This window comes from Phocoena phocoena, chromosome 2, assembly GCF_963924675.1.
Source record: "Phocoena phocoena chromosome 2, mPhoPho1.1, whole genome shotgun sequence".
NCBI lineage: Eukaryota > Metazoa > Chordata > Mammalia > Artiodactyla > Phocoenidae > Phocoena > Phocoena phocoena.
The window spans coordinates 63,433,273-63,447,354 of record NC_089220.1 but is presented as its reverse complement, the minus strand read 5'-3'; the positions used below and the strand labels follow the sequence as shown (position 1 = coordinate 63,447,354).

Here is a 14,082-nt window from a genome sequence, read left to right as displayed (position 1 = left end):
AGCGGCTGGGCCCGTGAGCCATGGCCGCTGAGCCTGCGCGTCCGGAGCCTGTGCTACACAACGGGAGAGGCCACAACAGTGAGAGGCCCGCGTACCGCAAAAAAAAAAAAGAACTTCTTCAATTCTTCACCAAAATCAAATCCAAGCAAATTCAGATCTTAATATAAACACCTCCTGGATTTTTAAGATTCATGCAGAGTAGCATTTAATAACTAAAATGGATTACATTAAAGACATTATTCTGAAATTACATAAAAACTCATGATGATTCTCCAAAATAAGATAATAAAGAACATAATTATTGACATATAATTAAGAACATATATAGTAAGTTTTGACTGCTAAAGTTTAAAATTCAAAAAGAGGGACTTCCCTTGTGGCCCAGTGGTTAAGAATCAGCCTTCCAATGCAGGGGACGCGGGTTCGATCCCTGGTCTGGGAACTAAGATACCACATGCTGCAGGGCAACTAAGCCTGTGTGCCACAACTACTGAGCCCGCGCGCCGCAAAGAAGAGCTCACGCGCCACAACGAAAGATCCCACATGCTGCAACTAAGACTCAGTGCAGCCAAACAAATAAATAAATATTAAAAAAATAAAATTCAAAAAGAAAAAAATTTTTATTTAGGTTAACAAAGGGGAAAAAGCATCCCAAAATAGTCACTGCCTCAAAAGTCAGGAGGCTATAAAAAGTTTTAATGCAAATAAGGATTACTGTAATAAATATCAGTGACTAGCCAATCATAAATGCTTAAGATTTCAGGAAAGCAATGATACTTTTTAATTTAGTGCCATAGATAAACTCAATTTAACTTTGCAATATGAAAAACACACTTTTTTCTTGAAGACCTGGGTAAAAGAGAACTTAGTAGAGTATATAAAATTCAGTCTTCATCTTATCAAAGAACTACTAAAACCCAGCAAGAAATACAGGCATATTTAAACTAATAGGTAATGTAATGAGAACACAGTAGATACCTTTAAGATTTTTTACTCTTAAATAGAGGTGAAACTTCGATATAATAGAACATACAGTAAATAAAAAAGAGAAGGAAGGTGGTTTATAAAGTAATGGACTAATCTTCAAGATATTTTGAGTGAAAAAAGGTATAAACTACAGTATGTTACCTTTCGTGTTGAAAGGAGCAGGAGACTGTGTGTGTGTGTGTGTGTGTGTGTGTGTGTGTGCATACACACGCATATGTACATGTTTTTGGTGGTCTATATAAAAATTAGCTTTGGAAAAATAAATAAGAAACTGTTAACACAAGGGCTATCTTGGGGGAGGGTAACATGGTAGGTGGAAAAGAGTAAAAGGTAAGCTTTTCCTCAGTTCATCCCTGTGTGTACTTTGAATTTGATCAATGTGAATGTATGTATAACAAAAGAAAAAATTAAAAGTACTTTACCTTGCACCATTGTTCCTAATGACTTCCACAGTTTCTTTAACAAAATATCGATCCTTGACATACGCAAAAATATCATCACAAATTTCATGTAAGCGTGAACGATGGGTAAGGTTGGTCAAGTATAAAACTGGAATAATTAGTGGTTCTGGAAAACTCTGAAGATTCTGTCTTGCTTTTTTTTCTGACTCAAGTGCTTCCTGATAGGTCAGTCCAGGTCTACCCGTCACAGCACAACTCCACACCAGACTGTTGCACAGAATGGTTCGTTCAAAAAAGTCACTGATTAAAAAACAAAAACAAAAATCCATTACCTATCATTTCACAAATTTTACATTAAAAGCTGATAAAGGATTGTTCCTTTATTGCAAAATTTTACATAGACTCATAGAACTCAAACAAAAGTTTAGTAACTGGTCAACTTACACATTAATATTACAAACATAAGAAAGAGTATATTTAAACTAGACATTTATATTTTGCAATTTACAGGTATATTCAGCCAAAATTGGATTTTGATTTCTATCAGTTTTGAAACTGAAGCGAAACAAAATAAACTCAACCTTTCTTTTTTCCTTCTAATTTTTAAGCTTTTTGTTCCAAAGCAGTCAAAACATTGTCAATTCAAGCACTTAACTATGAATTTTGAAAGGCTTTAACATAATAGTGAAAAACTGGGAAATCTAAGCATCAAACAATAAGAGAAAAGTTGAATAAATTATAGTACTTCATATAATGAAAAATCACAGTCATGAAACAGAAGGAGAGTTTTTAAATAACGTAAACAGGGAAAACAACTTTCCAGTCTGCTTCCCTCCCATATTTTTTCAAAGTAAAAGCTTATCCAAACAATATATATAATACGGTCCCACTTGTGTTAAAATTAAAAAAGAGAAAGGAAGAAAAAGAAAGGGTAGAAGGAAGGAAAGAAGGAAGGAAGGAAGGAAAGTAGAGAAAGATAACTTAAGGAAGCATAAAACGTTCCTGGAATGTTATACAAAAATCAAGGTAACAGCTATAGAATGGGGATGGGACTTAGGGACCATTCTACCCAGTGCTTTTCTGCACTGTTAGGATTTCTTACTATAAGCACTAATTTCTTTTCAAAAACTCTATTCAGTCATTTTTAAAATGCTAGAGATCTACTATATGGAAAGATTTCTAAGGTATATTAAAGAGAAAAAAACTCAAAATCACTGAATGACATAATTCCAAATGCATTAATTATAATAATAGCAAAAACGTGCAAATGATCGTATTTATACAAATACCATAAACAGATATTCCCTATGGAGAAAGGGAGGGACTGGGAAAGAAGGAAGAGGAAAATATGTTATTCTAAATAGTCCCATATTGTTTGAAGTTTTATAATAAGCATGTATTCATATTGTTTTTATAATAAAAATATTTTTTAAACAGAAAAGGTTAGACATATGCAAAAAGATTAACAGTAGTTGCCTCTAAGTGGTTAAGATATGGGTAAATATTTTGCCCACCTCTATATTTCAGTCTACTTTTCAACAGTTATATGTAACCAACATAATTCACTATTCTCTAACTTTTTCTCCTTCCTGAAATATCCCTTTCCTTCTCATCATTCTAAAAATTATTAAAACTGTTACATGTTTACTTCCTTGTTAGTATATCTGTACAGGTTACCCCTGTAGTAGTCTGATCTCCAAATAAGATTTGGAGTAATTCCATTAAGATAGTTTCATTTGCATATTTGTCTGTAGATTCTATGAGAACAACAAAAAATGAAATCTATGGAAGTAAAGAGAAACTAATCATACCTTAACATAAATGAGATCTAAAGAGATAATATACATATGTCAACTTACATGACTAATTCAGTACAAGGGAAATCCTTTTGAAGTATGTACCATTTAGTAATGGGGATAATGGGTGTATATCATTAAAATACAAAGTAAAAAGTGATTATCTTTACAAAACAGAGGCAGATATCCTTCGGGAATTCAGAGGAAGGGAAGGAGGAGAGGCAGGGACAAAAGATCAAGAAATGCTAGAATATCTTTGGGAGGAACTGGCATGAAGAGTTAGGATGAAAAGGCAAAGTGGAGTTGAAGAATAAAATGCCAGAGGAAAAAAATGAATATAATTTGATTCTTATAATAAAATGTCAGATAAATAGCTAAGTGAGAGGCAACAGACATACCCAATAGAGGGTTATCAACAGGGCAAAATAAAATGAATGAATGGATGGATCTTGAAAGAGGTCTTATTTAATTTTTACTGCCTAAAACTGCAGTTCACTTAGAAAGCTTTATAAAAGTTTTAAACTTTTTCCTTTAGAAACAAAGACAGATTCCCAAGCCACATATATAATGTGTGTGAGATATTCTAATAATTTAAACTATTTATCTAGTACTACAGGTGACCTTTGAGCTATGGGGGGAGGGAAGGATAGAGGCTGATCTCCACACAGTGAAAAATCTGTGTATAACTTTACCATCAGTCCTCCTTATCCATGGTCAACTGTAAGAAAAATATATTTTCAAATCTAGATGTTATACATTAACTAGTCTCTAAGCTAGTGCTATCAAAAGTAGAATGCTAGCTACACATATAATTTAAAATTTCCTAGTGGCCACATTTAAAAATTTTTAAAGACATTCTAATAAAATTAATATATTTTATTTAACCCAATATATTCCAAAATAGTTCAATATGTAATCAATATTGAAATAGTTTATTATTTTTTTTTTGGTACCAAGTCTTCAAAATCCAGTATGTATTTTACATTTACTGCGCATCTTAATTCTCACTAGTCACCTTTCAAGTTCTTAAAAACCAATGGCTCCTGCGTTGGACAGCACAGCTCTAGTCATAGCAGGTGGGTATTTGATAGCCTGGGGTATTTGCTGCCATTGCAGGGGGACAGACTTTAGACTCAGCTGCAATAAACACTATTCTGTTTAGATTTGTTACCATTGTTCAAAATACCAAGGAGAAGAATGGCACAAGTGCCACAAACCTCCACTAAACATGTGGATAGACAGTAACCAGCGACAGTAAAGCTTCCCTTCTTCACCCAGGTTCCCAGAGCCTCCTGCAAAGTGTTTGTTCTGTTTGTTTCCTTTGTGTCTATCTACCCTACAAAGGTCTTACATTATAGTCCTGCTGTGCACAAAGATCCACCCTCAGGAGGAGGGAGGCAGGACACACTACCACAGCGGCCATCTTTTTAAATTAATTTTTATTGGAATTTTCTTTCACAGTGGCCATTTTAAAGCAAGGGAAATAAAGCCCGAGGCTACTTCTCCCTATTCATCACTCCCTATTCATCATGGCGCCATCTCTAACATTACATACCTTCACTTACATCCACTTCTATATTCTGCTCTTCACCCATTCAACATACACATTCAAATGTGCAGGATTTTGTTAATAATGCTGAAATTCTAGGGGATAGGTTACAGTGCCTCTTCAATTTCAATATTATAAGAATATAAATAACAAAAATCTTACAAGCAGCACATTTTTATTATTGTGAGTAAAACTTTATAAAACACAAAGTACTATTTTATATCAGTTTAGACTAATACAGGTTATTATGTCTCCAATTTATTGCTACATTCCTTCAACAATCCTCTTTACTAGAGATGGGCATACTACTGGCCTGGAGGTCAAATCCAGACTTCCACCTGTTTGTCGAGTTTTATTGGAACACAGCCACACCCATATCTTTAGGTATTGCCTATGACTGCCTCCTCACTATATCTGTAGAGTTGGGTTGGTGCAACAGACATCTAATGGCCTGAAAAGCCTAAAATATTGACTATCTGGCCCTTTAAGAAAAAGTTTGATGACCTCTGCCCTTTGCCATTATTTCTTAAGGAAAAATTGCTTCTGAGTTACCAGGTCAAGTACTGGTAAGAACACACTTCTAAAACAAAGTCAACAAATGAAGGAACAAAGGGTAACATACTGTTAACTTGCTGAGTATTTGGAAAACTAAAAACCTAAGAGAATAAGATTAAGAATGAAGTGACATAAAAACCAGAAACCAAATACAATTCAGAAAAGATAAATGCAAAGCATACTCTATTTACTTAATGGCCCAAAATGTATTAACTAGACGTAAAGCAAGGTAAGAGAGATACAGCCCAATACTGCAGAAAAGATCTAAGGGACATAAGCAAACTCCTCTGTCTACAAAATAATCAGTAACTGAGAAATGCAGTCATAGGTTAAAAACTAACACAATTCCTGACTAAAACAGCATATGGTATGCAAGAGAAGGAAAATATGGTTTATAAGCTTAGAAAAGTAGTAATTGCTAAAAGACAGCATGGGTTGTTCTAACAATTTCCTTCACTGAAGGGGTTACAAGAGCAGGAGATTAGGTGATCATGGGCATGGCAGACTATACATGCCTTATAGGGAGAAATAACTGCTAGATGAAAATTACATTTACTACATTTATTCATAAATGGTGAGGGGGAAAGTTCAATTATAAAGCTTAGTTTAAAAAAACACTTTACTATTACTTTGCACTTTACTTAGTGCTGCCTCAGACGAACTTAAGATAGTGACATACAAGGCAGGCTCCTAAAATCTGCAGATGACATTAAGGTGAGGAATAGCAATACAGATTTTTAAAATCTAGACAATGAAGACTTAAGTAGAAATCAACAAAGGTGAAACATTATAGCTCCATCTTTCAGGACCCAACTCATATGCTATCTCCTATCTGAGGGCTTCCTCAATTCCCCAGCAGTTATCAGTTCCATTTTCTATCAGTTCCATTTTCTATGTTTCCATTACACTGGCTCCTCAGAACATATGTGATTTATGCCACTGTGTTACAGACATACAATCACTTCTCACTAGATGGGGACAAATTATCTCAGCATCTCCAAAGACTTTCCAAAGTACGGTGTCAAGAATAAGCAAATATATTCTCATCGGCAGTCCACATTTACTTTTATGTGTATCTAAAAAGAGAAAGTACACATGTGAATGGGAAGAAGAAAGCAAAGTATCTGAATCTCAGCTTTGTCACTTGTACAATATGACTTGGGTAATTTATACAAACTTCACTGAACCTGGTTCCCCTTCTGTAAAATGGGGACAATGTGTTCCATAAACAGTTAATATGAAAATTAAATAATACAGTATGCCCAACATACTATATGTGCACTCAATAAACATATCAATTCTTACTGCTTAGGTACCCTATTCGCAGAGAGATCCTAGAAGAATACACAGAAGAATAACCTGTACGGTAGAGCAACAATGTCAGAAGAACACATATAAGACCTGAGAATCTTTGAAGAGAAAGTTTGGCATTGGGAAGGAGGTTAGGAAAAGGGATTAACTGTAGAAGGATTATCAGTGAACATCCAAAATCCAATCTGGATGCCCCAAGTATAAAATCTTATCAGCTGCATAGTGGTAGACTATTTACAAAGAGGGTTGAAGGTGTGCAGGCTCCTTAGAAATGACTTTCACGCTCTTCTCACAAGAGGTAGAGCCTATTTCACCGCCCCTTGAATCTGGGCTGGACCTGAGATTGGCTTTGACCAACAAAATACAGAAATGACATTGAGAGATGTCTACTCTCACCCTCCTGGAACTCTGAGACCAAGGTCTCTGGAAGAAGCCCAAGTTAGCTTTCTGAGGATGAAAGACCACATGGTGAGAAATACCATCCCAGTATATTAAATTATCACATAGTACACTTTAAATATGTTACCATTCTGTTTGTCAATTATACCCGAATAAAGCTAGAAAACACACACACAAAGAAAAGCCATCCCAGCTGAGGTCCCTGACATATGACTGAGGCCACCTCTTACTCCATCTAGCTTCAGCCAAGCCTGACTTCATCTGACTTCACCTAAATGAGAGAGCACAGAGAGATGAGCAGAAACCACAATGGCAACCCAAAGAATAGTGGGCAAACAAAATGGATGGCTGTCTGAGCCACTAACTTTTAGAGTGGCGTGTTATAAATAACTGATAGATATATTCTGTCTGCAGAAAAGAAACATGGTAGCCTGCTAAGCAGATAAAAGGTTAAAATGCAAAAAGAAAAAAAAAGTATTTAGGAATCTCTGTTATACCATCCACAGAAAAAGGACTCATAGACCCAAATACCTGGGCCATGTGGCAGACTTATTCCTAAAGAGGAGCTGAACATCTAACTTGAAGACGCTAGCTATTAAGATTATCCTACTCTCCTTGAAAACCCTATGCTCACGAAAGGGCCTTCTGATAATAACTAGATTTCATACATAGCTTATTATCAGTTTGGGGACTGGTCTATGTGAAGGGCACTTTTCCCTATAAATTAATGGCATTCTGGTTTTTACATACAGTATCTAGAATTTAATCACTTGGGAGTGTAGTAAAAAACTCAAATGTCTGAGCAGACTGTAGACCATGGTACCTTCACAAAGATCTAGGCAGCCAGCTTGAATTCCAAGCAATGCCCCTATGTTTTTGGTGCATATTTATGCAAACTTTAACAAATATTAGGAAGAATTCTCTATAATAAGCACTATGTGATGGTAAATATGAACACAAACTCTAGAGTCTTAGGTATGCGAGTGAGAACTCTAGTGTCACCAGTTGCTAGATAGGTCGTTTTTGAACTCATCTTGGACTTACTCTTCCTTCCTCAATCCCAACCTCCTCATCTGTAAAAAGAGGACAGTTGAAAGGACTGAATTAACAAGTTGAGGAGCTGATGAACAATGAAAACAGGATGCTTTATAAATTAGTCAAACACTTTTCACTGGACAGCGAGATTGAAACATAAGCTGGTCTGTCAGTGATGTTGTGGAAGAGACTCCTACATTGTATATGAAAAGTGTGATTCACTCACAGATGGGAAATACATTCCAATTCCAAGAGTCTAAATGCCTAAAAACAGAAGTCATTTTATTAAGGAGATTAAAGCCACTACGTAATACAAATCATTTTCCTAGCCCACAAATCTAGAATTTCTGGTGTTCAGACTTGACTGCTCCTTATTTGAACAATCCACAGACAAAAAAAAATTTTTTTAAACAAAATTATTGTCTGCTAACTAAATTACAGAATAAAATTTTATCTCCTTTAAAAGATTAAACTATGCACTTTATTCTGTTCTCTTTATCTACGAGCTTCGTTTTTCTTATATTTTTTCCCCTAGGTTCCATATATAAGTGAGATCATACAGTATTTGCTTTTCTCTGTCCAACATTTCACTTAGCATAATGCCCTTGAGGTCCATAGGTATTGCTGTAAATGGCAAGATTTCATTCTTTTTAAAGACTGAATAATATTCCATTGTGTATATGTACCACATCTTCTTCACCCATTTATCCATCAATGGACACTTAGGTTGTTTCCATATCTTGGCTATTATAAATAATGCTGCAATGAACGTGAGGATGCATATATCTTTTCGAATTAGTGTTTTCATTTTCTTTGGATAAATACCCAGAAATGGAATTGCTGTATCAGTATGGCGGTTCTGTTTGTAATTTTTTTGGGAACCCCCATACTATTTCCCATAATGGCTGCACCAACTTATATTCTTATCAATAGCGCATGAGGGTTCGTTTTTCTCCACATCCTCCCCAATACTTGTTATTTCTAGTCTTTTTGATAACAGCCATTCTAACATGTGTGAAGTGATACCTCATTATGGCTTTGATTTGCCTTTCCTTGATGATTAATGATGTAGAGCACCTGTTGGCTCTCTGAATATCTTCTCTGGAAAAATATCTGTTCAGATCTTCTGTCCATTTTTAAATCAAGTTGTTTTGGTTTTTTTGCTATTGAGTTATATGAGCTCTTTGTATATTTTGAATATTAGTCCCTTGTCAGATATAAGATTTACAAATATTTTCTTCCATTTCGTAGGCTGCCTTTTCATTTTGTTAATGGTTTCCTTTGCTGTGAAGAAACTTTTTAGTTTGACATAGTCCCACCCACTAGTTTACTTTTCTTTTTATTGCTTTTGGTGTTGAATTCAAAAAAAAAATCATTGCCAAGATGTATGTCAAGGAGCTTACCACCTATGTTTTCTTCTAGGAGTTTTATGGTTTCAGGTCTTATGTTCAAGTCTTTAATCCATTTGGAGTTAATTTTTGTGTATGGTGTAAGACAGTGGCCCAGTTTCATTCTTTTGCACTTTAGCTTATGCATTCACCTACAGTTAATGTGCTATTTTTAATGAGTCTTCTTTATTTATGGAAAGCAGGTCAAACAAGAGCTAGCAATTAAAGAGCATATAGTTAAAACAAACAAACAAAATAAAGGAGTTTGAACTGTATAATCACCAAGTAACCATCTTTGTCATAGTCCCTGTCTCAAAGAATTCAGGGTCTAGGAAAAGAGAAAATGTGATGCAACAAATACATTGCGTTACCATGCAATAACTGCAGATGTTACACTAGATAAAATGAAGGGTGACCGTTGCTGCTAGAAGGACAAAGGAGGAAGTGTTAGGCTATAATATCAGGTAAGACACACAAAACACTATTTAGCAATTAAAAGGTCACTGGCAACCTGTACTAACCAGAGTTAGAGGCAGTTACTTTGCATTATGCTGGGAAGTGAAAAAGGTGTGGAGGTGTAGTAAAACTCTTTGAGACTGATTAGAGAAAGTTATATTCAAGAAATCAAAAACCCGAACAAATAGGTGAGCATAGTGATCTTCAGACAAATACGAAAGAAATATATTCAAAATAATGTACTTAAAGGATAATCTTCAAACAAATTCACATAAACCAATTTGTGATTTAACGAATTAGTGAAAACAGATGTTTCCTTCATAGTTTCTCCAGACTTGTGGCAAGGGTCAGATTACCATAATCTGCAGACCACCATATACCATCCACCATGAATGCATTTTTAGAAAGATCTCTTTGTAATCATCTAAGAGAAAGTAATCCAAATTTTAACACAATTAAATGGCAGTCTTCTTCCAGTTTTGTGCCAATTCAAAGTCATAAACGTTAATAGCTAAGAACATCAGTAGTTCTGCTTTGGTCAGGGTAAATGATTAAATATCTTTGCTCCCAAACCAATCACCTCTCTTAAACTGCTTGTAATTTCCAAAAACCCAAACGCTTCAGCACAGAGCCAAGACATTTTAATTAAAACAAAACATTTTAATTTTAATGTCATAAGACTACAGGGGACACAGTTCCTTAACATTAATGGAAGGTAGGTTTGGAATACCAAAAATCTCTTCCTCTATCATCAAGAACCTAAGTATCTGAAGTGTTCAAATTCAAAGAGGCTAGGGGCCATATTTATGCTCCCTTCTAAAGTGAGAAGAGTGTCTCAAAAAGACTGCTTACATAAAAGAAGAGAAGTTTAAATTTAAGCCCATTTCCTATCTTGTTGGTGCTTTTAAATACAACTTCTTGAAAAAAATTCAGAATTACCAAGGATTTTAACCTAAATCTTCTTTAAAAGTAAGACATCATCCTTGTCAAGTTACTTAATCCAAATTCACTTAAGTAGTTACCAGACTGAACTCTATTTGAGTAACAAAACAAGTCTGTACAGGAGCAGAGTAAGATGTGCACTCGTATTTAAAAGTACTGCCTGCTGAAAAACTTCTCTAGATATGACATGTTTACGTGTAACTCCTGTGGAGCCGAAGAAAAAAGGCTTGCTTAAAATAAAAGCTCAAAGGAACTGTCCTTTCTAACTTCACTAGTCATTTCTCAGACAGGTGCTGAGTTTGCTTAACGCCCTCCCTCCAGCAAGCCCCCACTCAGAAAAGGTGCCTCCTACACACAATTTATTTGGTTGCTATAACACTTGGTTTCTAAGTCACAAAGGGACTCCTGAGTGGAGAGGATAAAGCATAAGAAAAAGGGAGGATCAGGCTGTTTCAGTGATTGATCAATTCAGGTTCTCACTTGGTGATCCTGTTTAAACACAGAGCTCTAAAACGCCCCGTTATTTGGTGTCACGGGACAAGGGGATCTCTTGGGATAAACCAGGCAAGGGACTAAAAATTGAGAGGTTGAAACTACACAGGCAGCAGCTCCGGATTCTTGTCAAAACAAAAGCGAGTGGCACATGTCTGGCGGCCCCACGCGCAGGGGGATAAAGAGGAGGCTGGCTGGGGTTGGAGTTGAACTTGTCTTAGCCCCCTCCCCCAACTCCCACCGCCGCGCTCCCGGCTACGCAAAACCGAAAACGAGGGGGCGCCCAGGGCCCTGCTCTCTCCCCCTCCTTTTCCCCCGCCCAGTCCCGACTTCTTCCTCACCCGGTCTCCCGGGGGCGGAGACGCCGAGTTCCCCAGGGCCGGGAGTTAGTCACCGAGAAGAGGCGGTGACAGAGCGCACGGCTCGCTTCGCACACTCCGAGGCCTAGCCGCACCGGACCAGAGGCGGCCGGCGGAGGCTCTAGCGTCCCGGGCTTGCCGGGGAGCCCCCTCCCCGGAGTCTCAACTCTGCTCCCACCCCACCCCCGCCCCTACCCTGGGCAGCTCCAACGTCAGGCTCCACTCCCGACCGAGGAAACGATGCCCAGCCCGGCCGTTTCCTGCCCCCGGGGGCAGGGATTCCCTCCCCGGACCGGGGGACCGCGGCTCCATGCCGCTGACCCGAGCGGGGATCCCCTCGGCCGCCGGGCGGGGATCCCGGAACTGGCCCCGGAGCGCGCGTGTGGCCGCGGCGGGGAGGGGCGAGGCGGGGAGTTTCCGCCGCTCGGCGGCCGGGCGGCTGCCGCGACTAGAAGCTGTCCCCGCGGCCGGCCAGGGACCCCAGCCTCCTCTGCCCCGGCCGGCTCTCCCCATTCGCGCCTCGGCCGGTCGGGCCTCCCGGGGGCCCCGCGCAGTCACCGTGTCGGACTCGGGGGCCAGAGAAACGCGGGCCCGCGGCCACCCGTCACTTTCCAGTCGCCCCGCCAGAAACCCGGGTCTTGGAAAAGGAGAGAGACAAAAGGACGCTGGGGAGGGAGTCCCCACACTCCCTCGCACCCCCCGCGCCCGGCCCGGCCCTTACTCATAGTGGCGGAAGATCTCGTTGGTGACTTTACAGTAGAAAACTTCCTCGTCGGGCCGCAAGTCCGCGGGCGGCTTCTGGCTCACAAACGGCTTTCGGTGTAGCAGCGGCATCTCGTGTCCGCCCGCGGGCTCACCCGGACCCTCGGCCGCCCGCGCCGGCCCCGCTTCCCTATCAAAATTGGAGGGAAAGGAAAGCCGGTAAGGTGGGGAGCGCTCGGCAGCGGCGGCGTGGGCCGGTCCGCGCGCCGGGTGAAGCTCGACTGCCTTTTGTGTGACTGACGCGCTGCGGCTGCCACCCAAGCTGAGGTCGCTCCTGTCGCGGTCGGGGTATTGAGCCAGAGGAGCCGCCCCACCGCCGCACGCTGGGCTGCCGGTTCACAATGGGGCCAAACGCCCAGCCGCGGGCAGGCGGTGCGGGTGCGGCGGCGGCGGCGGCGGCGGCCCCCTCCCCCAGCCCCTGCGGCCGCGGGGCTCAGAACGTGCTCTGCGCGTAGCCGGCCGGCCCGACGCCGCTAGGGAGCTCGCTGCGGGCGGACCCCGGCGCCGCTCCGCTTTGTTCCCCCGCTCGCCTACACTTCTCTGCCGGCGCCGGCCGGCTCCCGAGCGACCACACCAAGCCCCTCACCTGCAAGCACGCCGGCTGCCACTTCTCCACCGTCTCAACTACAAAGGCGGCGAGGGGAGGCTCTGTCCCCCCGGGGGGTCGCTTCTCGCCGGCCCCTCCGCGCCGCCGGCCGCCGCTTCTCCCGCTGCCACGGCCTGGCTCCTCGCGGGGGATCGCGTCCCACCGCCACTTCCCCGCCTCTCGGAGCTCCTGGGAAGTTTCTGATCTACTTTCGGCTCAGAAGGAGGAAGAGCTGTTGGGAGGAGCTTTTCACTTCTCGCTTCTACCTTTTTATTGGCTACTCGATGACTTTTACAGCCTGTCACTGATACAGGAAGAGACGGCGGAGAGCCTGGGAGAGCTACATTATTAATTAATGGAGCAACCCCTTGTGAAGAATCAGAAGCATCCTCCATGTTTGCGATTATCAGCCCTAAGATCTGGGGAGAGAGCTGGGGTTTCAAACAAATAGCTAACAAAGTAAAGCCTTCCTCTTCAAGTCTGACACCAGCGCTTGGTTCCACAATGGGAAAAGGATTCCAATTAAGATTTAACTTGTATTTTAAGGATGGGAAGAGAGATGAGGAATAAGAAGTGAACAGTATTTTGAAATTTTCTTCTTCAGAATTAGAATTCACCTGTCTAAAAAAATACTTTGCTTGTATAAACATTCATCTTGAAAATACCTTTCTTGACACCGTGGTCTTTAATACTTAGGACAATACAGTCAAAGTCTTAGCAGAGGAAAAGACCAAGAAAGTATACGTCAGAAAATGTCATCATGCCTGTAGGACCCTCTCATATTTAAAACTAAAAACCACACCTTTAAAAAGTAATATTTAGAATACGCCGCTGAATATATTATGCAAGGGATCAGTATTTAATTCAATCACTCAGAATTTTAAAGATTATGAATTTACTAGTGAAATTTCCCCTAAAACAACTTTCCTATATCTATGATTTCCATTTGTTGAACTAATTTTAATGCATATAATACATGTGACTTTTGAAGTAAAAAATATTCGAAACTACACATAACTCCAAATGTTTGCCAGCTTTGTATTAAATGGTCATTTTTGCTACTG

At 40.1% G+C, this 14,082-nt stretch overlaps 1 protein-coding gene across 3 annotated transcripts in view; it reads right to left on the bottom strand.

Moving 5' to 3' along the window:
- Positions 1 to 13,413, bottom strand: part of BAZ1A (bromodomain adjacent to zinc finger domain 1A) — a 94,700-nt gene extending 81,287 nt beyond the window's left edge. The window contains exons 1-3 of one of the 3 annotated variants that reach the window (XM_065900787.1): positions 13,019 to 13,413; positions 12,392 to 12,562; positions 1,410 to 1,688 (exon numbers count right to left, since the gene is read on the bottom strand). In XM_065900787.1, the coding sequence (XP_065756859.1) occupies positions 1,410 to 1,688; positions 12,392 to 12,504 (392 nt within the window). In that variant the 5' untranslated portion in view covers positions 12,505 to 12,562; positions 13,019 to 13,413. Of the gene's footprint in view, positions 1 to 1,409; positions 1,689 to 12,391; positions 12,708 to 13,018 lie in introns of those variants that run through there. The other 2 variants (XM_065900797.1, XM_065900807.1) reach the window with 2 other exon arrangements.
- Between the last annotated feature and the right edge of the window lie 669 nt (positions 13,414 to 14,082).